This window comes from Aedes albopictus, chromosome 2, assembly GCF_035046485.1.
Source record: "Aedes albopictus strain Foshan chromosome 2, AalbF5, whole genome shotgun sequence".
In the NCBI taxonomy this organism is placed as follows: Eukaryota; Metazoa; Arthropoda; class Insecta; order Diptera; family Culicidae; genus Aedes; species Aedes albopictus.
Window position 1 is genome coordinate 414721860 of NC_085137.1, and position 26703 is coordinate 414748562.

Genomic DNA, 26703 nt, shown 5'->3' on the forward strand with positions numbered 1-26703 from the left:
ACCCACACAATAGTCCTATTCAACGACGTAGGTTGAACTTGCTCGAAGTTACTGCATCCCGCTCTTACCCGTTTGTAGAAAAAGGGTAAGAGCAAGATGCAGCAACTTCGAGCAAGTTCAATCTGCGTCGTTGAACAGGACTAATGCATACGTTTGCGTGTGCGTGACAGTAGTTTGACACATTTTCCATGGGAAAATTGTCAAAAAAACGCAAACCTCGACGGAAGGGACGCTATGTGTTCCGGGCATAAGGCTGACACAAATTTCGATTTTCTCTTATGTCACCCCCCTCCTCCTAGGAAATTTTTTGCCGGATTTCGACATTTTGAGGGGGGACACAAATAAATTATTTAAGAAATTTATAAATTTTTAAGTGAAATTAGAGTCGTCAAGAAAATTTCTTGACAAATCCGATAAGTTTGACGATTTTGCCTGATTGTTTGGGTAATTTTTCATCAAATACATTTATAATTTATCATCCCCCCCTTGAAGAGTCAATGAGCAAAGTGACAAAAGAAGAAAATGAGATTTGTTCCAGCCTAATAGTATGGGAAAATACAGTGTACCGTGTAAAACGCGTGTGCAACATTTCCAGTATTCTCGTAACATAGCCTGCCCATCGTATCCGTCTAACTTTAGGCACTTTCAAAATATTGGATTCACCTAAACTAAAGTAACACGCTTGTCACAGAGAGTCACGGCGGCGCAGGTTTTTGTTGCACAGAAGTCACAATGAATTACTTCTAGCAAGTAAGTATTTATTTGTGACACAGTAACTTCTGCGCAACAAAAATCTGCGCCGCCGTGACTCTTCTGTGACTAGTGTGTTACTTGGGAAGCCACCACATGCCGTTCTCTTGCGAAGCGCCAAAGATCGTCATCATAGCACACGTCGCTCGAATACTCCAAGTTCTTACTGGTCCAAGTATGATTCACGTCTCATGCCTGTAGAGCACCACCGGTCTTATTTGTGTCCTGTACCCAAGTCACAACTTCCACTGAAGATGTGCCTATGTATTTCTCGTTGTTGTCAGCCGACAATACTTTGATTTAGCCGCATTCACCACCAACTTTTGCTGCTTCGTGTTTAAGGCAAGAGTACTGTTCTGCCACCGTTGCATACGTTACATACATACATACATACATTTATTTGTTAAACATCATATTTGAGACAAGACATAATCAACAATAGTACGCCACAATACTCGGTTCGTGGTTGCCGCTCTTCATCCTCGGTCGCGCCCAATGCTCGCCAGGTCACTCTCCACCTGGTCCACCCATCGTGCTCTCTGCGCTCCACGCCTTCTTGTGCCAACCGGATCAGTAGCACATACCAGCTATGCAGGGTTGTTGTCCGGCATTCTTGCAACATGCCCTGTCCACCGTACCCTTCCGGCTTTGACCACCTTCTGGATGGTGGGTAAAGTGCAGCGTGCTCGTGGTTCATCCTTCTCAGCCACACACCGTTCTCCTGCACACCGCCGAAGATCGTCCTTAGCACGCGTTGCACGAAAATTCCGAGTACATGCAGGTCCTCCTCGAGCATGGTCCATGTCTCGTGTCCGTAGAGGACCACCGGTCTTATTAGCGTTTTGTACATGGTGCATTTGGTGGGTGAGTGAATCTTTTTAGACCGCAGCTTCTTCTAGAGCCCGTAGTAGGCCAGATTTCCGTAGATGATGCGCCTCCGATTTTCATTCACGTTGTTGTCAGCCGTCAGTAAGGATCTGAGGTAGACGAATTCCTCCACCTCCTCGAAGGTACCCCCGTCTATCGTAACATTACAGTATGACCCATAAAAAATGCGACAGTTTTCAAAGTCATCGTTCCCCTACTTCGAATTGATTAAACTTGCATGTATCTATTGGATAGTATAGAAGAGTCACTAATCTGATAATGGCAAAGGAACATAGACTGATTTCATGCACATACCTTTGGAAATATAACGTTGAACATATGGATGTCGAAATCTTCCACGCGCCAGAGACCGTTTTTTAAGGATATAATTTTCTTTCAATTGCTTTCAATCACATTCAATCAAATTTTATTTTCAAAATAGTACTTTTATGGCTGAATAAGGTCTTCAGGAGTTCGTTGGTTCGTCGGACAAGAACGAAAAAAATATTAACTTATAAATTAAGAGACATTTTCTGAAAATTGAATTATTTGACAAATGATAATTTTTAGAAAATATTATGTTTTAAGCATGAAATTGTTTTTAAGTACTTGGTATTTGTACCTATCATAAAGGTAGGTTTATATGCCTTCATCGACAAAAAAATGTTTTGAAAAATGTTCAAACAGTGTTAAGTTTTTTTATTAGGGTATCGCGCTACTTGGGCGGTGGCATCTATATTCGTCTGTTTTCCACTATAACTCAGTCAATTTTGAACCAATTGACTTGAAATGTTGTACACGAGTAGATACTATACCTATCTCACTGCATTCCAAAAATTGTGTCAATTGGTTCAAATTTGACTGAGTTATAGTGGAAAACAGACGAAAATAGAAGCCACCGCCCAAGTGGCGCGATTCCCTAGTTTATCTTAACCCTAAAAGGGATACCTTCATGGCCTCAGTTTCGTCACCTCGCTGAGTGTGTTCCATCAAAGCTCTGAGCTCTGAAAGGCGCCTGGGGTCCAATGGACCCCATGTATCCCTTTTAGGGTTAAATACGGTTTTTAATATGTAGCACCTTTTTTAGTTTTTGTTTCCTAAACATTTAAAATTATCTTTAAAATTTTTTTCAACATGGGCGTATTAAAGAGTACATATTTCTTCATGGTTTCCATGTGTTTAAAAGTTTTTATCTTAGTTCATTTTGCTCTGAAAATTAGAGAACAACTTGATTTTATTTAGAAATTGTTAACAATTTTAAGGTATCCCATATACGTAACCAATGAATATTTTGACAAAAATTTTAGAGATCCTGTATGACAATGACCTCCTTATTGTATCCTAATCCAAAAAAGTTTAATTCATTAGGATTATTTCATTAAAAATAATCAAATACCTCAAAAAAAAATGGAATGTCGCATTTTTTTATGGGTTATACTGTACTACCATGACGGATCCGGTCGTGTTCGGTTCCGCCTACCAGCATATATTTTGTTTTTGAGGCATTTACCACCAGTCCGACCTTTGCTGCTTCGCGTTTCAGGCGGGTGTACAGCTCTGCCACCATTCTAAATGTTCTGGCGATAATTTCCATGTCGTCCGCAAAGCACACAAATTGGTCGGATTTTGTGAAAATCGTTCCCCGGCTGTTGAGCCCGGCTCGTCGCATCATACCTTCCAGAGCGATGTTGAAGAGTAGGCATGAGAATTCGTCAATCTGCCGCAGTCCCCGGCGAGATTCGTATGAACTGAATAGTTAACCCGAAACCCTTACGCAGTTTTGCGCACCGTCCATCGTTGCTTTAATCTGTGTAGTCAGCTTCCCAGGATAGCCGTTTTCATCCATGATTCTCCATAGCTCTGCGCGGTCGATACTGTCGTATGCCACTTTGAAGTCAATGAACAGCAGATGCGTTGGGACCAGGTATTCACGGCATTTCTGGAGGATTTTCGACCGGCTGTCGATAAAGCCGGCTTGATAACCTCCCACAAACTCATTCGTTTTAGGTGATAGACGACATTCAAAATAGTGATCGCTCTGAAGTTCTCACATTTCAAATGGTTGCCTTTCTTGGGAATGGGGCAGATTACCCCTTCCTTCCACTCCTCCGGTAGCTGTTCGGTTTCCCAGATCCTGACTATCAGCCAGTGCAGGCAGGTGGCCAACTTTTCTGGGCCCATATTGATGAGTTCAGCTGCGATATCATCCTTACCAGCTACTTTGTGGGTTTGAGCTGATGAATGGCATCCTTAACCATCCCTCCCCAGGTAACAATTCCATTGCTGATTGGTTTTGATTGATTTTTATTAAGGTTTTATTACAGCAATAATTAAAACTCACAGTTTTATGACTGCTTTTATGAAAACCATTGATAAAATGTTTTATAGTATACTTGAAGATATCCATAAAGACAGATTTCAAGAGTAAACAAAACTTTCCGATATGTAAACCTTCTGGCAATCATTATTACCACAATAAAACTGTTAAAACTCTCAACAGATGGCGATCCGTTCGATTAGTAACTACATCTGTTGGTGGAAAAGCAGAAACTTCGACACTACTAGGTTTATTGCGGTCACCATAAAAGTAAACTTGCTTTCGTTTTATTTTCGCTGATTATGGTCGTCGCCATATTGAAGAATTAGCTTACGTGAATGGAAAATAGTTATTTTGCTTAAATTAGCAATTATTTGATAGTTTGCCACCCTTTTCATAACATGCTCACATGAATAAACTCTCTCTGCTGAGTTTTTATGTGATTCGAGATAGTTTTACTAAATTCACAAATTGATTTATTTCATTCCAAGATGATAATATTCACTATTTCCGAAGCGCATTAATTTTATGATTCTGCAACCCCAATATTCACGGTAAATTCGAATGCGCATAAGCCTACCAGCACAATAACTACTAAAATATAACTTTGAAATGATCGCTTTCTACTTACGAATGATGTATCCTCCTGAACTTAACGTGCCATCGAAGAAGCTTCTCTGCATTTTGAGCTGTCATAGTTTTTGTTGAAAAAAAAAAACAACAATCGAGCGGTTTAAAAACGGGTTTATTGCTACTTCTAATGCGGTTTGCAAAACCTCTCCAAGAGTGGTCCACTTAGCCGGAAGATGCTCTTAAAGAGGTTATCAAGAGGTTTTGATGTATGATTCAGTTTTATTGCAAGTTTTAAAAAATTGGTCATGAAGATCTCTTGTAGAGCCGAACATAACTTAAAATGTTACTTGGGTCAGCGTGGGAGTTGATTTATTTCCGTCCTCGGCAGCACTGGCGCCGTCGTTCACTCCGTTGCCATGATCTCCCGTGCCCACGTTCTCCACGCCATTCAGGTGCTGATCGAAGTGCTGCTTCCACTTTCCGATCACCTCACGTCCGTCCGTCAAGAGGCCGTCCCCAGCCAGCAATTTTACTGGTATATTAAAGTTGCAATTGAACAATCCGTTCATATATACCTATATACATAGAACTCGTATTCATTGCACAAACAAGGCTTATACATAATAAAGTGGAGGCCGTATAGATGTATAAATGCGATTGTAGAGATTTCATTTATCACTCATTACGAGATTTATATTTTTAAGGCATATATCGTATACGATTTCACCTTTGCATATACGATACCACAGATCATAGTCATGCTATGTTGTCATCGTTTATACGATTTTGAGTAACCTTATACAATCGTTATAATAATAAGAAACAACTTCTTCAACATATTTACGGCCAATATAAACTGTTTTGCAGCTTCAATGATTTGCAAAAAGCAAAACTATACATTTTTCGTCAGTGCTCATTATAAGATTATGGAGCTGGATCATTTATTGTCTTTTATTTCAAGCTTTCCATGAGAGTCAGTAATGATTGAAGTAACTTTCAGTCCCCTACTTACATTTGCTGCGTTCCTCTCCTCCAAAACCATTCTGCATTTTCGTCGAACCATTCGTTCCGTCAATTCCGTTTCACGTACCCAATGGAGCTCTCGGCTGCGTCGTTGATGGCTGCTTTCTCTGTACTCCAACAGTCCTCTAAAGGTGCCTCATCGAGCTCGACCTGGTCTGGCAACGCGGCTTCGAGATTCTGCGCGTATGCAGAGGCGACATCCGGTTGCTCTAGTCGCTCTAGGATGTACCGTGGCGGTCGCCGGTACCGTACATTGTTGATGACGGAGAGTTTTGGCGCAGTTTGACCATCACTAAATAGTGGTCGGAGTCGATGTTGGCGCCACGATAGGTCCTTACGTCGATAATGTCGGAGAAGTGCCGTCCGTCAATCAGAACGTGATCGATTTACGATTCCGTCTGCTGTGGTGATCTCCAGGTGCAACGATTAGGGCGGCTGTGTTGGAAAAGGGTGCTACGTACCTATGCCCATATTTTTGGAGACGGCTAGTCGTAGGCCATTTTCGTTCGTCTGCTGGTGCGCGCTGAATTTCCCAATCGTCGGTCTGAATTCCTCCTCCTGGCCTACCTGAGCGTTTAGATCTTCTATGATGTTGACGTCGTGGCTTGGGCAGCGGTCGTACTCGCGTTCGAGCGCCGGAGTGTGGGATATGCATTAGCCTGGGGCACGGTTTATACGGGAAAAAAGAGAAATGCAAAAACTCTAGCTCCAGTATACTTTTTGAGTTTTATTTAGGTCCCATATCGACTGTGAAAAATTTCAGATCGATCGAGAAAACTATATTTTAGCGCCCACCATTCTTAGTTTTGCATTCGATTTACTATGGGGAAAATTTACTTCTTCAAAGAAAAATCGCTAAGGGTCACCTCTAGATCCCTAAAAATAAGTGAATGATTTCTGTAGAAAACTTCATAAGGAATCAGACCTCCGAAGACCACAAAGCGATGCGACGTTCGTGAAAAAAGTTATTAAGCCTTACCCGATCGATAAAATGACGAGATTTTATTACTTATTGCTATTCCTTACATGTTAAACAGCGTTTCCATGCTATTCGGATTTCAGTCAATAATTTTTTCCACATGCCTTAGATCACTTTGCGGTCTTCGGAGGGTTGGTTCCTCGTAATATTTCCAACAGAAATCATTCATTGATTTATTTTTAGAGGCTAAGGGGCAACCTGTGGTGATTTTTCCTTGAAAAACTGATTTTCTCCATAGTAAATCGTATGAAAACTTAAAACGGCTGGCGCTAAAATATAGTTTCTCCGATCGAGCTGAAATTGTGTACAGTTGATATGGGGCCAAAGTGGAGTTCAAAATGTGTACAGGAGTAAAATGTCGTTTTGTGTCCCATTCTAATATGCATGTTGATTATGCTGAAGTTGTTGTTGAAGAATCGGTCCTTGATGCTCAATCTGCACATTCTATCGTCGATCGGCCAAACAAACACACGCCTCTGTATGTCGCCCATCACGATGAAAGCTGATTCCAGCTCGCGTGTGTTGTCGCAGCTTTGGTAGACAGTATGATTACCTCTAAACGTTCGCACTCTGGATCCTGCCCTACACACCTCCTGCAGCGCTACGATGCCGAACTCACGGTCCTATAGTATACCGACAAGTATACACCTGCTCCCAATGAAATTGGGAGATCGGCAGTTCCACGTACCGAGCTCCAATCGCAAGTCCTTTTGTTTGCTGGGGTCGTTGCAACGTTGCATGCCGTTGGTCTCGGTTCGAATTATTCTATTGCTGATTTTCGGTTACTATGTTTTTTTACGGCTGGCTTGAACACCAACCTCCTACTTTCCGGAGGACCATAGTGCACAGTTGAGCTTAGAGTCCTTTCCTGGCACTCGGACGTTGATCAGCCGCCCCTAACATGGCGATCAGACGCTATTGTGAGCCGCTCCTCCTGGATGCTCAGGTTTGCAGAGCAACCCCCCCCCCCCCCATTCTCCTTCCCTGTCAGCCAACGACCACAGTTTTCATCGGGATTGGTTACCCGATCTTCCCTAAGGTTTCTCACAGTCCGGCCGGTGCCACTTGGAAGTAGTGATAGGAGTTGCTGGGCAGAGACTAGTGATCTCAATGGGATCTGTATTGCGAGAATTGCCCAGTCTTTTCCGTTTTCAGAAGTTCATTCTGGGAATTTCGATGGAAGTTTTTGCAGGGACTTTGTCCAGGAAATCCCTTTATGGGGATTCTTCTAGGACCTAGGTGTTCATCTGGAGATTTTTCCTGGAGTTTTAGTTTAAATTGTTTCAAGTAACGTCTCTTAGTTTCAAATGGGTTTATGTAATTTTAATTTGAGTTTTATTCATATAAAGACTGGACTCGAAAAAATGAGACACCCTAAATAATGTATAACTTTTGATTGCGTTTACAAAAATAGCTGATTTTTTAACCAAAAATAGCATATTATGTGTAGTTAATACCCTAAAAATTTCATTAAAATCGGTTCAGTATTGGCGCAAATATTGTCGAGACAATAAAATGTGATTTTGGAAATTTTGGGCGTTCATTTTAAAATTTGTTTAGGCTATAACTTTGTTGTTAGCTCATGAAAACGTCTGAAAATTCGACTATAGGTTCTCCAAGTAAGGCAAAATAAGTGGTGAAAATTTTATTATAATCGGTTCAGTACTTTTTTAACAATTCAAACAAAAAACGGGGTTTTAAAATTTTGGGTACTTTTTAACATTTTAAAATCAGTGTGCACTATTTTGACTGTAGAATTGACAACACTATCCCGATTTTTATGAAACTTTGACAGTGTAAAATTGTTGTGTTAAACTGTTTTCAGTAAAAATTTCAGCCATTTTGGTTGAACATTTAAAAAGTTAGAGCAGTTTGAATGTCACTATACCAAAAACCACATCTGCATATTGCGACATAGTGCTACATATATGGCTATAACTTTTTAACGGTTAGATCAAATTGAATGAAATTTTGACACAATACTTCTACATACATACTTTTTGCACAGAAAAATTTTCATTGAAATCGGTTCAGTATTTTTGGCTCTACAGTTTTAGGTAAAAAAAAGTGATATTTTTTAAAGTGTTTGTTCGCCTAAGATTCTCAAATGGTAAGTCTCTTGTTTCGACGATATCTACGCCAACACTTAATCGATTTTGATGAAATTTTTATGGCATTAGTTACACATAATGTACTATTCCTGGTAAAAAAGTCAGCGATTTTTGTGCACGCAATCAAAAGTTATACATTATTCTTTGTGTCTCATTTTTTTCGAGTCCAGTCTTTAGACACTGTTGTAAGATGAATGTTGAAAAATAAATAAATATATAAAATATATAAACTGTGAAGGCATGGTCCAATATTATTCACTAATTCTTGCACTATGACACTTCTAGGGTCCCGAACCTCTGTTCTTTTTACTTATCCCATAAAACGATTTTTTTTAAATTTTTGTCGAGCAGTATTATGCATTATTTACTCGAGCCCCGTCGACCTATCGCTAAAAACGATACGATCGTGCGACGCTATTTTCCGACAACATAGCAAAAAACAACGCAATACTAAAAACTAACCATCCATGCATCTATTGGTTTCGTAAAAGCGAACGCGATCGACTATGCTGCGATACTCACGGGTGCGATGCATGCACAGCAAAGAACAACAAGCTTAGTTTGAGAAGAGTGTTATTACTGAGGAGCAAAACAGTAAGGAACAAAGTGATATGCGGAAATTTTATGAAACTGATTCAAATTCGAAGATAATCAGCATCATCTCCAGCCATGCGCAATGATCGTGAAGGTAATTTGCTGACAATAGCACTGGGCAGGTAAAGATAGCACTTGGAAACTTTGTTCAATGGAAGGAACGTTAGTGTGTCAACGAGTAGATTAGGCGCTGTCAATAAACTACGTAGACTCATTTTTGACCATCATTACCCAGATATCCACTAAGCATTTAAATAAGCCGTAAAGTAGCCCGTATTATGCATTTGAGATGCTTGCTGCCCTACATGAGCAGTTCGAATGCATAACTGCTTTGAAATAGCATATGCTGTGCTGCTCAAAAGCTTTAGGCTGTAAATTAGCATTTCAACTGCTTGAAGTGTTTTCGTTCGGGAGCAATCAGAATGCTGCTCAACTGCTTTTTAAATGCTAAGAGCAAAGAGGATGGGAGATATGTTATGCAATTCACAGCACATGTTATCTCTCTCTTACAGGACCTATGCTTCTGTTTACAAATTTGTGCACTTGATTTGCTTCTTCTTTTTTCCCTCACCAAATCAAGAGCTCATAAGCAAACATTGCTGCAGCTGGGTTGAATAGAAACTTGACCATCAAAAAATGACTAATTATGATTCCGTCGGAAAATGTGTGCTGGATATAGGTGGATGGTTCGGCGGATCCTTGGGCGGATCATAAGATTATTCGAAAGAGGAAGAGAAAATCATATGCTACAGATTGAAAAACAAATGAAAATGCTCTACACACCACGGAATATCTTTTTGAAAACAAGTTTTGGGTGTTTAAAATGACGCTCAACTCATTAAAACAAGTCCTAGTTAGAGCATTTTAAAATTGTGTATGAGAATCGGTTTTTGTCATATAAACACTGGCGTGTGCAGCATAGTTGTCCCATGTTCTATGGGAATCCCTATTAACATGGACAACTACGCTCTACACGGCAGAACAGTGTATGTGCTTTGAACCTGTTTATCAAGGATGGAAGAAAATCACTTCTAACGATAAATGATACGCCATACGAACAATCAAAGATAGCCGTTGCTCTTGCGGTAGCATGATGCGACACCCTCGCGCTGTGCTCGTATCACAGAGCAATCAAACATCTGATGCACTCTTTATCGCGGGATCTATCGTTATCGGATCATGTTACAAGTCGCGATAAACTTTATTCATCACGATTAATGCCACTTATGCACCCCGAAACCCAAATTCATGATCAGGAATATTACATTCATATGCATATCGTGAAGCTTCAGCAATAAGAATGCACAAAAAGTTACCGAAAATCGAAATTTATCATTTCGACTTCATGATAACGATCGCATCGCGGCCGCACATGCCGAGCGATTCATTATTCGCGGAGCATGATTTGTTATGAATGCTTGACGACACAATTTTATCGTTGTTGCTATGATCGCGCGATGCCTTCCAACCGCGACACATTTGGGATCCTATCATGATCACTAGATTTCCATCCTTTTTGCAGACCCCTCGGAAATTTTATTATAATCGGTTCAGTACTTTTTTAACAATTCAAACAAAAAACGGGGTTTTAAAATTTTGGGTACTTTTTAACATTTTAAAATCAGTGTGCACTATTTTGACTGTAGAATTGACAACACTATCCCGATTTTTATGAAACTTTGACAGTGTAAAATTGTTGTGTTAAACTGTTTTCAGTAAAAATTTCAGCCATTTTGGTTGAACATTTAAAAAGTTAGAGCAGTTTGAATGTCACTATACCAAAAACCACATCTGCATATTGCGACATAGTGCTACATATATGGCTATAACTTTTTAACGGTTAGATCAAATTGAATGAAATTTTGACACAATACTTCTACATACATACTTTTTGCACAGAAAAATTTTCATTGAAATCGGTTCAGTATTTTTGGCTCTACAGTTTTAGGTAAAAAAAAGTGATATTTTTTAAAGTGTTTGTTCGCCTAAGATTCTCAAATGGTAAGTCTCTTGTTTCGACGATATCTACGCCAACACTTAATCGATTTTGATGAAATTTTTATGGCATTAGTTACACATAATGTACTATTCCTGGTAAAAAAGTCAGCGATTTTTGTGCACGCAATCAAAAGTTATACATTATTCTTTGTGTCTCATTTTTTTCGAGTCCAGTCTTTAGACACTGTTGTAAGATGAATGTTGAAAAATAAATAAATATATAAAATATATAAACTGTGAAGGCATGGTCCAATATTATTCACTAATTCTTGCACTATGACACTTCTAGGGTCCCGAACCTCTGTTCTTTTTACTTATCCCATAAAACGATTTTTTTTAAATTTTTGTCGAGCAGTATTATGCATTATTTACTCGAGCCCCGTCGACCTATCGCTAAAAACGATACGATCGTGCGACGCTATTTTCCGACAACATAGCAAAAAACAACGCAATACTAAAAACTAACCATCCATGCATCTATTGGTTTCGTAAAAGCGAACGCGATCGACTATGCTGCGATACTCACGGGTGCGATGCATGCACAGCAAAGAACAACAAGCTTAGTTTGAGAAGAGTGTTATTACTGAGGAGCAAAACAGTAAGGAACAAAGTGATATGCGGAAATTTTATGAAACTGATTCAAATTCGAAGATAATCAGCATCATCTCCAGCCATGCGCAATGATCGTGAAGGTAATTTGCTGACAATAGCACTGGGCAGGTAAAGATAGCACTTGGAAACTTTGTTCAATGGAAGGAACGTTAGTGTGTCAACGAGTAGATTAGGCGCTGTCAATAAACTACGTAGACTCATTTTTGACCATCATTACCCAGATATCCACTAAGCATTTAAATAAGCCGTAAAGTAGCCCGTATTATGCATTTGAGATGCTTGCTGCCCTACATGAGCAGTTCGAATGCATAACTGCTTTGAAATAGCATATGCTGTGCTGCTCAAAAGCTTTAGGCTGTAAATTAGCATTTCAACTGCTTGAAGTGTTTTCGTTCGGGAGCAATCAGAATGCTGCTCAACTGCTTTTTAAATGCTAAGAGCAAAGAGGATGGGAGATATGTTATGCAATTCACAGCACATGTTATCTCTCTCTTACAGGACCTATGCTTCTGTTTACAAATTTGTGCACTTGATTTGCTTCTTCTTTTTTCCCTCACCAAATCAAGAGCTCATAAGCAAACATTGCTGCAGCTGGGTTGAATAGAAACTTGACCATCAAAAAATGACTAATTATGATTCCGTCGGAAAATGTGTGCTGGATATAGGTGGATGGTTCGGCGGATCCTTGGGCGGATCATAAGATTATTCGAAAGAGGAAGAGAAAATCATATGCTACAGATTGAAAAACAAATGAAAATGCTCTACACACCACGGAATATCTTTTTGAAAACAAGTTTTGGGTGTTTAAAATGACGCTCAACTCATTAAAACAAGTCCTAGTTAGAGCATTTTAAAATTGTGTATGAGAATCGGTTTTTGTCATATAAACACTGGCGTGTGCAGCATAGTTGTCCCATGTTCTATGGGAATCCCTATTAACATGGACAACTACGCTCTACACGGCAGAACAGTGTATGTGCTTTGAACCTGTTTATCAAGGATGGAAGAAAATCACTTCTAACGATAAATGATACGCCATACGAACAATCAAAGATAGCCGTTGCTCTTGCGGTAGCATGATGCGACACCCTCGCGCTGTGCTCGTATCACAGAGCAATCAAACATCTGATGCACTCTTTATCGCGGGATCTATCGTTATCGGATCATGTTACAAGTCGCGATAAACTTTATTCATCACGATTAATGCCACTTATGCACCCCGAAACCCAAATTCATGATCAGGAATATTACATTCATATGCATATCGTGAAGCTTCAGCAATAAGAATGCACAAAAAGTTACCGAAAATCGAAATTTATCATTTCGACTTCATGATAACGATCGCATCGCGGCCGCACATGCCGAGCGATTCATTATTCGCGGAGCATGATTTGTTATGAATGCTTGACGACACAATTTTATCGTTGTTGCTATGATCGCGCGATGCCTTCCAACCGCGACACATTTGGGATCCTATCATGATCACTAGATTTCCATCCTTTTTGCAGACCCCTCGGTTTTGGTCAAATGGTGGCTCATATAAACCGTCATAACTCGAACGTTTCTCCAAAAACCACCTCAAAACGAATTGTTGTTGAAACGAGGAGAGATAGAGCTACTATTCACAATAATAAAAAGTTGGGTTGGCCATATTGATTTTGGCCGCCATCTTGGATTTTTAAACCAAAACATTTTACAGTGTTCATACATTGTACATGCAATACGTACCACTTCAACAACATGTTTACTTCGGTATGATTTCACGATCTGTATTTTCTCTACAACTTCGTGGAACAGACCTGTCCTGAAAACGTAAACCTACATATCTTCATCGTAATGTACAATTTCCCACCTTAAAACAATAATCGTATCGATTCAAACCAACCAAGTACAGAGTAGATGGCACACACGCACGCAAAGACACTGCCATCCCCATTCGCACAGAGTAGGTACTGAAACAATACCAATTCAGCCATAAATTATTAACAGCAGAGCAATACAACTTTTATTTCCCAACCGAGTAGTACAAACACCACCTTCCGATTGGTATCTCAACTCTTTTCTCAATCGTATAGCAGTTATCGGAAGTACCCGATCACATGGTTATACCTGTCAAACAAAAACTGCCGTGAATTTGGCAGTAGCGGGAAAATTCCAGATTCTAATTCCTAAACAATGTAATCTGAAAAATTAGCGTATTAATATAGTAACTGTTTGATTGGATTTGATATTCTCTGAATAAATAGGAGAAATTGTGTCACGGTGTGTCTAAAACCGTTATTAACAAAATAAAATACCCATCTAAGCGGTAACCACCATTCGAAAGATATAGTGTACAGGTATCATCCCTGAAATTTTGGAAATGTTTCATCAAGGGAATTAATAGTTTAAGCGATTTGAAATTTTAGGGCGATTTTCAATGAAATTCTCTTTGAACTACAGGTCGGACTCGATTATCCGGTGTTGCCAACGCTGGCAGCACTGCTAATTTGAATATGGAGTCGATCCAAGATACCCCCCGATCGGATTCTTCGCACACCAACTGACGTCAACCGATGCGTCAACCGATGCGTACCGAAAGTCAGGCTCGCGTATCGAACGTCAGAATGAGGAGATTGATATGTGATATAGCAAGTCATCAAGGTAAAACAGTTGTATAGGATAAAGTGATTGATTGATTATTACTGAATTCTCAAAGTTATTTGGATTTGTACACCAGTTTAATTCATAATTATTCGAGGTATGGTTTGAAATGTAGTAGATTCGGTGGGAGCCTAAATTACTAAGATTTAATTCCGAATAGGTTTTCGTTGCACAATTAGAACCATCCGTCTGAAGGTCTAGGCTCACGAGTATATATTCGATTCGTAGGCTGTGAGTTTGTTACCTTAATCTACTGAATTTACTTAAAATTAAGACAATCATTTCTAATACTTAGCAGATATTCCTTCAGTTCAGTCGAGGAAAATTATAATAAACATTGTTGGGAAAGACACTACTGAGGAGACCGGTTTGTAAGTTGCCATGAAACTAGCCTGTCTGATCGAGGTTATTAATAAATATCTCCCACAGCTTAAAGAATACAGCACCAAACATCCATCGTGCGATTCTCTTAAGAGCTCCGAAAGTCACCCAACAAAGCTTTAAGAAACCGCTTCGATCACCAGGAGTAAGGATGCCTGAAACGGATCGGTTCGACTGCAAACTTTGCCGGAGGTCGAACAACGTGGACGATATGGTCTTCTGCGCGGTGTGCCAGGAGTGGTATCACTACCAGTGCGTGGGAGTGACATCAGCGGTAGCCAACGAGAGCTGGATGTGCGCACGTTGTTTGGCTTTGCCATCGTCCACACGGATCGGCGAGCTATTGGGAAGCGATCCTGTATTTCCAGCTACTATCATCAACGTTCCATCACCTAGGACAACCGAATCACCGTCGGCAGTTGCTTCAACTTCCTCCGTGGTATCGCACGGGACAAACCCTGGATTACCGCTGGCCACATCGGCGGCATTCTCAACTGTATCGTCGACTGCACCTCCTGGATTGGTGCCGCCCGCCGTCGCTGGGCCCTCCGGATGGGTACCTGCAACGACGACTACAGCTACTACGACCAACTATGGACAATCGTTGCTTACGGAACAGGCGCGAGCAAGCCTCCAATGGGTTCAAGACCATCGAGCATTTCTGGAGCAGCAGTTAGAAGAGAGCCATAGGAAGGAACTGGAGAGGAAGAAAGCACTACTGGGACAGCTCACGAATAACGCCTTGCAAAGTGTCATCAGCGGGGCGGCGTCAATCAGCTTCAACGAGCAGCCCGCTGCGGTCGGCGGGGTCGACAATGTAGGAAGCTGGCTGGGAAGGATGATCGGCGAGATGGAAAATCTGTCTATCACACCAGCGAGCGCGGGGCCACAGATGACAGCATCCGTTACACCAGTGCTCAACAGCTCCACACCGACGACTACGGGTCCTGCTAATCAGTATGTATGCGATCCGTCTCTATCATCACTGCTGCTTGGAGTGCCTAGTGGTGTGTCGAAGATTCCCACAAGTTCCTTTTGTGAAGGTCAGTACATTACTATGCCATCTGTTCCTTTGTATGGGTACTCGCCTCCAGGGATGGATTACTCTAGGCAGATTAGTGCGTTTCCGATTAGCACCCAGGCACCTTTAATGGGGTTGGGGAATGCAACCCTAACTAATGTAGTAACGGCCTGCCCGACGGTTCCAACAGCATCGATTCCGCAGGTACCAGGTTACGGGGGGTTGTTAGGGAACGCAAGTGTACCAAGAATACATCCGAATCCTACCGTTTCGCAATCTCCCATGGGCGGGTATTATCCAATGATCTCGCCTCAAGCACTCCCGTTACAGTACCCAGTGGGTCCAACGCAGCAGCAGTTGTTGGCGAGGCAAGTAATGCCAAAAGATCTCCCGCCGTTTCGAGGGGATCCTGAAGATTGGCCGCTGTTCTTCACCGCGTACACCAATTCGACGGCCGCATGCGGATACACCAATGTGGAAAATTTGGCTCGGCTTCAACGGGCGCTGCAAGGCAAAGCATTTGATGCAGTGAAAAGCCGTTTGCTTCTTCCGGCGTGCGTCCCACAAGTTATGTCCACTTTGTACATGTTGTACGGCAGACCGGAACTGATCATCCAGACATTATTGGATAAAGTTCGCGAGACTCCGGCACCTAAGGCGGACAGGTTGGAAACACTGATCACCTTCGGCATGGCGGTTCAAAACCTGTGCGACCATATTGAAGCAACTGGGCAAATGGAACATCTATGTAACCCAGTTTTACTGCGAGAGTTGGTGGACAAAATTCCTGCTCAGCAACGCCTCAACTGGGCGCTGTACAAACAACAGTTTGTTACGGCCGATCTACGTACCTTCGCTGGATTCATGTCCATGCTAGTGGCAGCAGCCTCAGACGTCACATTCACTACGGATTCGAAGCAGTCACGATCGGATCGAGGCGAGCGTAATAGGGACAAAAGCTTCCTTAACACTCACGCTGCCAGTGAGTCTACCACGAAGCAGAGTAACCTGGAAGATGTACCGAGGAAGTTAGAGGTCAAGGATGTGCTGTGTCTGGCGTGTAACGGGCGTAATCACAAGGTGAAAGATTGTGCAACGTTCAAAACGTGGGATGCAGACAGCCGTTGGAAGACCATCGAAGATCATCGCTTGTGTCATACGTGCCTAGGGAAACACGGTCGGCGTCCTTGCAAGATACAAGTTGTTTGCGGCGTAGAAGGCTGCCAGCAGCGACACCATCGCCTGTTGCACTCCAGCGTTCAGAATCATCGACCGCTGACCAAGGATGATCAGAATACAGCGAAGCAAGGTAATACTTCTGAAGAAGGGCTAAACGCGCACCATGCTACCAAGAAGGCTACACTATTTAGAATTCTTCCTGTTACGCTAACGTGGAAGGATAAATCAGTAGAAACGTTTGCGTTCTTGGACGACGGATCCGACATGACTCTGGTCGAGCAATCGATCGCGGAACGATTAGGCATCGATGACGGCGAACCTCTTCCCCTTTGCCTAACTTGGACCAGCAACGTGACTCGACAGGAACCGAAGTCCCAACGGATTCATCTGGAAATATCCGGAAAAGGGAAATACGAACGGTTCACCCTAAAGGACGCAAGAACGGTTTCTAGCCTTAACCTACCGAAGCAGACGCTAAAGTACGGGGAGTTGGCACGGCAATATTCTCACCTTCGCGGTCTCCCGGTCACCAGCTATGAGGCAGCAACGCCGGGAATACTAATCGGTTCAAACAATGCCAGCCTGACTGCAACATTGAACTTGCGCGAGGGTCAACTAGGCGATCCTCTGGCCAGCAAGACTCGGCTCGGTTGGTCGGTATATGGCTATACTGCCAAAGGAGAGAGAGTGACGAACTTCATGCTGCACGTATGCGAGTGTCGACGAGAATACCAAGTGGATCAAGACCTTCATGAACTCGTCAAGCAACATTTCACGGTTGAAAACATTGGAGTTTCGGCTGACAAGGGCCCAGAATCGGAGGAGGATAAGCGTGCCCGTCGGATCCTAGAGGAGACAACGAAGCGCATTTCAAATCGGTTTGAGACTGGCCTATTATGGCGCCATGACCATGTGGAATTTCCAAACAGTTTTCCCATGGCAATGCGGCGTCTACAATGTTTCGAGCGAAGAATGAAGAAAGATCACGAGCTACAGGCAAGCGTACAGCTACAGATTAGTGAGTATCTGGAGAACGACTATATCCACGAGGTAACGAGGAAAGAAATGGAATCCACAGACCCTAAGAAGGTTTGGTACTTACCATTGGGTGCCGTGAGGAACCCGAAGAAGCCGGGCAAAATTCGACTTGTTTGGGACGCGGCGGCGAAAGTAGGGGGAGTTTCTTTCAACTCCATGCTCCTCAAGGGACCAGATCTGCTGACCCCTCTTGCTTCGGTGCTGTGCAAATTTCGAGAACGGCCGGTAGCTGTTTGCGGGGACCTGAAACAGATGTTTCACCAATTCAGAATACGCCAGGAAGATGCGCACAGCCAACGGTTCCTCTACAGAGAGCATCCTTCGCAACCGGTCAGGATGTTCGTGATGGACGTCGGTACCTTTGGAGCCACATGCTCTCCTTGCCAGGCCCAGTTCATAAAAAACCGTAACGCAGAGGAAAATGAAGAAGAGTTCCCGGAGGCAGCGGAAGCAATTAAGAAGAAGCACTATGTCGATGATTACCTCGACAGCTTCGACACTGAAAAAGAGGCGATCAAGGTCGCGCTGGAAGTGACGGAAGTGCATGCTCGTGGAGGTTTCTGCATCCGGAACTGGCACTCTAATTCGGACGCTCTTCTAAAACGGGTCGGGGAACCCAGTGCAGGACAACCCAAGGCGATCAGCATCGATTCAGAAAGCGGAGCCGAACGAGTTTTGGGCCTCCTTTGGCTGCCGAAAGAAGACGTCATTGCTTTTGCCAGCAACCAGCAACTGCACGATATTGCTCCAACGAAGCGGAACATCCTGCGTTGTGTGATGAGCTTGTTTGACTCGCAGGGTATCCTGTCACACATCACGATTCAGGGACGGATGATCATCCAGGACACCTGGCGCAATCAAACCCAGTGGGACGAGGAGGTCGCTGAAGCTATCCGTTTGCGCTGGTTCCGGTGGATAAAACTTTTCGAGGAGGTCGAACAGATGAGGCTCCACAGATCCTACTTTCCTGGTTTCACTGCTGCAGAGGTCGGTCCTGTAGAGCTTCATGTTTTCACGGATGCCAGTGAGGAAGCTTTCGCCTGTGCAGCCTACTTTCGAGCTACGATAATGGGAAGGGTGCACGTTACGCTGGTGATGGCCAAGGCGAAAGTAGCACCATTGAAATCTTTATCGGTACCACGTCTGGAGCTGATGGGCGCTCTGCTGGGAGCGAGGCTAGCTAAGGCGGTGAAGGAGTTCCATACTTTCTCAATCGCTCGCCGTGTAATGTGGACAGATTCAAAAACTACTTTGGCATGGGTGCAATCGCAACACCGTCGCTACCGACAATTCGTAGCGTTCCGCGTGGGAGAGATTCTAAATAAGACGGAAGCCACGGAATGGAGATACGTTCCCACGCAACATAATCCAGCTGACGACGCTACCAAGTGGGGTAAAGGCCCCAGCGTAGACGTAACATCTCGTTGGTTCCGTGGACCTGACTTTCTGCACAGGCCGGAAACAGAATGGCCGGAGCAAAGGTCGACGCAATCTTGTGAGACGGATGAAGAATTGCGGCCCTGTATGGTGCACCGGGAAAACCTTGTCGAAGATGTCTATCAGATCGGCAAATTTTCTAAGTGGGAGCGTTTGTTAAGAGCGGTGGCATACGTCCATCGTTATATCGTCAACTGTTATCGCAAAAGCAAGAAGCAGGAGCTGATGACTGGGTATTTACAGCAGGAGGAACTGCGGAATGCAGAAAACGGTTTATGGCGCTTGGTGCAGGCATCCGCGTATCCGGAGGAAGTAGTCGTACTGAAACAAGAAGACGGGAACGGGAAGAAGCGAATCGAGAAGACTAGTCCGGTCTATAAACTGTCGCCGTTCCTGGACGAGCACGGCGTGATGCGAGTGGACACTCGTATTGGTGTAGTTCCGTACGTTACCTACGACTTCAAATTTCCGATAATCCTGCCTCGTCATCATCATCTCACCAAGTTAATCGTCGACTGGCATCACCGACGGTATCTACACGCTAACCACGAGACAGTACTTAATGAAGTTCGCCAGCGATTCCACGTTTCCAATCTTCGCACTGTTATTCGGCAAGTTATTAAGGAGTGCCAGGCATGCAAGATCGCCAAAGCAGCTCCTGTACAACCAAGGATGGCCCCCCTTCCAGAGTCACGTTTAGCAGCCAGGGCGCGTCCGTTCTCCTATGTTGGGATGGATTACTTCGGACCTATTCAGGTCCGCGTCGGGCGCAGCCTTGTCAAACGGTGGGTAGCATTGTTTACATGCCTAACTGTAAGAGCGGTCCATCTAGAGATCGTCCATTCCCTCTCAACGGAATCGTGCAAGATGGCAGTCCGCCGGTTTGTGGCTCGCCGTGGGTCACCTTTCGAGATCCGTTCAGACAACGGCACAAATTTTCAGGGAGCCAGTCGAGAGCTGCGTGATCAGATCGCAGCCGTCGATCAACAGCTGGCGGAAACGTTTACCAACTCTAACACCAAATGGACCTTCAATCCTCCATCCGCTCCGCACTTTGGTGGCTCTTGGGAGCGACTCGTGAGGTCAGTCAAGATAGCACTCGGTTCACTGTGCACGGATAGGAACCCGGACGATGAGACACTGTTGACGGTCATCCTTGAAGCTGAGTCTATAGTCAACTCCAGGCCGTTAACCTTCATTCCTCTGGAGAGCGTCAACCAGGAGGCCCTGACGCCGAACCATTTCATCTTACTGAGCTCCAGTGGAGTCGCGCAACCTCCTACGATTCTGGCGGAGCCGATGAAGGTTACCCGTACGAACTGGAAGATGGCGAGACAGTTAGTGGATCATTTCTGGCGACGCTGGATTAGGGAATACCTTCCTACGATTGCAATCAGAAGTAAATGGACCAGCGAAACAGAAAGCCTCAAGGTGAACGACCTTGTTCTTATTGTTGATGAAGGTCTACGCAACGGATGGACGAGAGGTCGAGTAACAGCGTTGATTCCGGGAAGCGATGGGCGTATTCGCCAAGCCATGGTCCAGACCACTGGAGGGGTATTCCGGCGACCAGTGACCAAGTTGGCGGTGCTCCAGGTGCAAGGCGATGGTAACTCAAAGACAGCAGCAGAGTTGCAGGCGTGTTACGGGTCGGGGGATGTTGCCAACGCTGGCAGCACTGCTAATTTGAATATGGAGTCGATCCAAGATACCCCCCGATCGGATTCTTCGCACACCAACTGACGTCAACCGATGCGTCAACCGATGCGTACCGAAAGTCAGGCTCGCGTATCGAACGTCAGAATGAGGAGATTGATATGTGATATAGCAAGTCATCAAGGTAAAACAGTTGTATAGGATAAAGTGATTGATTGATTATTACTGAATTCTCAAAGTTATTTGGATTTGTACACCAGTTTAATTCATAATTATTCGAGGTATGGTTTGAAATGTAGTAGATTCGGTGGGAGCCTAAATTACTAAGATTTAATTCCGAATAGGTTTTCGTTGCACAATTAGAACCATCCGTCTGAAGGTCTAGGCTCACGAGTATATATTCGATTCGTAGGCTGTGAGTTTGTTACCTTAATCTACTGAATTTACTTAAAATTAAGACAATCATTTCTAATACTTAGCAGATATTCCTTCAGTTCAGTCGAGGAAAATTATAATAAACATTGTTGGGAAAGACACTACTGAGGAGACCGGTTTGTAAGTTGCCATGAAACTAGCCTGTCTGATCGAGGTTATTAATAAATATCTCCCACAGCTTAAAGAATACAGCACCAAACATCCATCGTGCGATTCTCTTAAGAGCTCCGAAAGTCACCCAACATCCGGAGTATTGATTTTTATTTCACTCCGGATAATCGAATTCTCCGGATAATCGAATCACGAAAAAAATATTAAATTTTAAATTAAAAAGTAAATGTTTTTGTTATTTTATGTGCATGAAGCTGTGACGTAGCCAGAAATTTAAATTAGGGAACGTCCATAAATTACGTAACACTTTTTTTCTTTCCTCCTAGTCATACTGCTTTAATGAGACGCATGAAGTTTTCGTATTGGTCATCACACAATGTTGAATTCCTCTTCTCCTCGTAAAGCGTGACGTAAGCTATAGGCGTTCCTTTAGAATATTGTGTAAAGTGGGACCTTGATTGTATTTTAGGCTGACAAAATCGACATAGTTTTTTTTTTTTGTGAATTTTGAACTCCAAAAACAGGTTCTGATTCTAAGGACTGTTCAATTTATAAAACGGACAACTTGCTTGTGCAATATCTTTTTTATTTTTCATTAAAATCATTTTCAGTTGTTTGCATAACTTTCTATAGCTATTCTCAAATGTAGGAAAAATATAACATTTAGCAAAATGTTCTTTATTGTGTAACTGAAGCGGTTTTCGTAAAACATCAATAAAAACCCATTTCTCATGCATATTTTCATGAAGTTTTCAATGTATTGTAATCTTATACTATTCTACTAAAGGTAAAGCTCAATAGTTAATTAGTAATAATGCACCAAGCTACCTCCAGCTTGATATAGTGAATTGTCTGGTTTTCATAGAAATTATTAAAAAATATTTATTTAAGTCCTGTGATGCAACAGCACAACGGATTCGGCTAAAATTTTGTCCAGAGTAGAAGAATATTGCTTTCTGAATGATGCCGAAGAAAAAAAATACTTTAATTGCATTCTTCATCAAAAAGTTAATCCATAAAGATGGTCATAGTAAAAAAATGCTTACTTTTTGCTCCATTGATGCAGATTTTCGACTCTAGCGAATCTTGTTATTGTTTATTTTTCAACAAAGTTGGTCCTATGTTATTGTACACCTTATTTAATAACAATTGGGTTGATTTTTTTTTATTTCCTACTTCATTGTTATGTAAAATTTGCATTAGGTTGCTGTGTTATTTGGAAGAACCTTCAAAGAACGAAACTGTTTTGATTACTGTGCCTGTAATGGCATACAGTAACCAAACCAGCAATGCTATTGAGAAGCAGTTTTCTGCATTTGAAGCCGCATTATACCTACTTCCGACTGGATGTATAAAAAATTTGTTTATTGAATATGTTCATGCTCTTTTTGCTTTACAATTGAATTTTATTCAAAAAATCGAATCTCTCTTGAGACTTTAATATTTCAACAACTAATTTTCCAATCGAGTTTAAACTTCGCCAGAATGTTTATTACTCATGCTGCTGCAGCATGGAACATACTTTGCTGATATTAAAAACGATATACCATATGTAAACAATAATTTTATATATATTTCAAATTTTCAGCAATCGTAAAATCCAGCTCATTTAACATCTGGCCGATTTTCTATAAAATAAAACTATTTTTATTCGATTCAAAAATCATTACTATAATGAACGATGATGTACTGAACAACGAAGCAAGGGTGGTTAAATTTGAACTACGCGTCTTCTTTTTATAGCCTTGTAAAGTTATCCGTTTTATAAATTGAACAGTCCTTATCAAAGGAAACAATACAGTTAAAGGGGAATTGTGAAGGGCTGTGGTTTATGTTAATTTTTCTCAGTTTTGATGAACGAGAAAAAAAATGTAATGAATAGGGCTGTAGTATTAGAAATGTAGAGTAATGCGGGGCAAAAGTTCGCAGTGGGTCTTTTTCTGAGCACGAGTTAAGAACCCAAACAATTTTGTATGGGTTCGACACATAACCAGGTCAGTTACTCGTCGATAAAAATTGGAACGATTTCGTCATGGTTTGGCAGAGTTATGCAAAAAAAATGTGTTTCTAAGTGTTTTGATAGAACTTTTGGACCTTGTGGAATAAGAATTTGTAGTAACAGGAAGAAAAAGAATCTCATAACCTCTTGATGTCGGAGAATCGTTATCCCACAGTAGTTCGTGAGGTGCACTCGAATAAACAATAAATTACCAGTGCTTCTTGTAGAAAGGAACATTGCTAAAACCTCTACAATGGGGCAAAAGTTCGCAGTAGCTGTGGGGCAAAAGTTCGCACTAGATTTCTAAATCTAGTACAGCAATACAAATACAGAAGAAAACATTTCCCATTTCAGATCAACGAGTTGATCCGTTTTCGTTGCCCTTCCGGGTTATATTACAAAATTTCTAACTCAGAGCTTCTGCGCTAAGTCTATGATACACACGTAGTACTGAGAGCGGTGATGTCAATTCCGCCAAAACACGCTTAATACAAAAACGATCACAATCTCGCTAAAGGAATCCTTGTAGAAATATTCAAAAGAATTCCTTGATTGGCCCCTGGAAAAATCACTGGAGGAATCTTTAGAGAAGTTTGAAAGAAGTTTCTGAATCACTACGAGAATTACTGTAATTCATAGAAGGTTTCTGTAAAAATTTCTTGAAAAATCCCCTGAGGAATCCATGGACAACATCCTGTAGAACAATCCTGTGCAGGAACGAATTAGATATCATACCAAGACAAAGTATTGAGTCATCGACAAAAATACCTCAACGAGTTATTGGTTTGGTATTGAGGACTGCTTGAGGTTTTATTGCATTGTAGAACACGCACCATTTATTGGTTTAGGTTTTGCATATCTCAGTTTAATATTCTACACCTATTCTCTCCTGCTCGGGTATATGGGAGTTCCTGGAGAAATCCCTAAAATATCCTGAGGAATATATGGCAGAAACTCTGCAGAAATCCAAGGAGAAGGAGCTCCTGGAATAATCCGTGGAGAAACTCCAGCAGTACTTTTGGGACTTCCTCCCCAAAGGACTTCTTATGCTCCACCAACAGAAAATTCTGGAGGAAACTAGAAAAATCCTTGGAGAAATCTTTCCAAGAATCGCAAGAATAATTCTCAGGCAATTTATAGAGAAAACCCTGGTGGTATTGTAGGTAAAAAAGGTAAGGAAGGATCTGCAGTATTAATTTCTAAAGAAATCCCAGGCGGACTGAAGGATTCCATATGGAATTCTCGGAGGAATACCAATTGATACCAAGAGGAATTCATCATCTTATTTGAATGCTTCCAACTGCTGGATGTTTGTATCGGGAATTCATCATTAAAAAAAATCTGGAGGATTTTTCCATGGAAATTCTTGAGGAATCCCAGCAGTAAATATCCGATGGCATCTCTACAAAAAAATGCTGACTATGCAACTGTTTTCAAAATATAGTTTACGGTAACAGACGTCAATCCAGGAATTTCCCAAACAATATTCCTGGATTGACGTCTGTTACCGTAAACTATATTTTGAAAACAGTTGCATAATCAACATTTTTTTTTTCGCTGAAACGAAACTTTAAATGGTTTGGCCCTTTTCAAATATAACGGGAGATTTGTTTGTTACGTAATTTGTACATGATTCCAAAATATATCAACTGATACTAAGATTGATTGTAAAACGGTATGCCGAATATAAAACACTTTTTCTTGTTAAAAAAAAGCTAACACAATCGGTTCAGAAAATCGATAATATCTGGAGAAAACACAATCGAGGCCTCCCAAAATCGGGTCAGCACAGTATTATAATATCAAACGATTTTTAATTTCTGCATTAAAGATCAAAAAAAAATCTCAATAAAAAATACTCCGGATAATCGAGTCTAAAATTCCGGATAATCGAACCCCGGATAATCGAGTCTCCGGATAATCGAGTCTCCGGATAATCGAGTCCGACCTGTATTATTATACAATCGTAGTTGTATCACGATCGTGGCCATCGACCTGTCCCTCATAAACTTGGAATTCAACATTCAAAACGTATGGTATTCGATTATTCTTGCTGCAAATGTGAGAACATTTTATCTACGAAATCAAAAGTTATCGTCAATTGAATTTATAATCCAAATCCATAGGTTTTGTTCTCATATTTTCAGTAAGAATACTCGAATAGCATACGATTCGAATGTTGAATTCCAAATGTATAAGGGACAGGTCGATGGCCACGATCGTGATACAACCACGATTGTATATTAGTAGATCGAAGAGAGTTTCATTGAAAATCACCCTCAAATTTCAAATCGCTTAAACTATCAATCACCTCGATGAAACATTTCCAAAATTACAGAGATGATACCTGGATACTATATCTTTCGAATGGTGGGTACCGCTTAGATGGGTATTTTATTTTGTTAATAAGGGTTAAACACACCGTGGTGTATTTTCGGCATTTTTGTTCTCTTCGTCATGGGGGCTTTTTTGAAATCTGTTGAACTAAGATTTGGCCTCAAATCCTTCCCAACCAAGCTGAATTATACGTTCAAGTTTCAGAAAATTTGGCCCAAAAACCCCTCATGATGAAGAGAACCAACCTGCCGATAATACCCATCGTCACCCTATTTGGTATTATTTTTGTAATATAATTTCTCATTACTACCAAGTCAATGAATACTTCAGTAACTAATAACATGTTTCGGTCAGACTGTGGTACTTCCTTCTGATCGAGTACTCTCCTCGCACCAAACCAGCCCTTCTCCGCAAAAGGTAGCTCGCAGTGGGAAGCAGCCAAGTCCATAACGATAACTATGCGACAGGTGATGTCCCCACTCGAATCCCGGGCAAAAGCACGAAACTGTTGAATAAATTAACAAGGTGGTGGTGAGGCGACTGGAGGACTTCTTGGGTAATGCGGGTGACAGAACTTCCCCGTAAATATTTCCCTCGTCAAATGATAAATTACAAATTTCCATGAAAAATTGTCCAAATTAT

General features: G+C 41.8%; 2 protein-coding genes across 10 annotated transcripts in view; one reads left to right on the top strand and one right to left on the bottom strand.

Annotated features, from left to right (window-relative positions):
• The window catches only part of LOC109426825 (protein encore), a 739407-nt gene that overhangs the window by 381325 nt on the left and 331379 nt on the right, over positions 1 to 26703 (bottom strand). The gene's annotated exons all lie outside the window — the stretch shown is intronic.
• On the top strand, positions 7592 to 25165 carry LOC134288484 (uncharacterized). The gene is made up of 2 exons (XM_062853475.1): positions 7592 to 14698; positions 14766 to 25165. The coding sequence occupies exon 2, from the start codon at positions 15000 to 15002 to the stop codon at positions 21264 to 21266; it is 6267 nt and encodes a 2088-aa protein (XP_062709459.1). The 5' UTR covers positions 7592 to 14698; positions 14766 to 14999; the 3' UTR covers positions 21267 to 25165.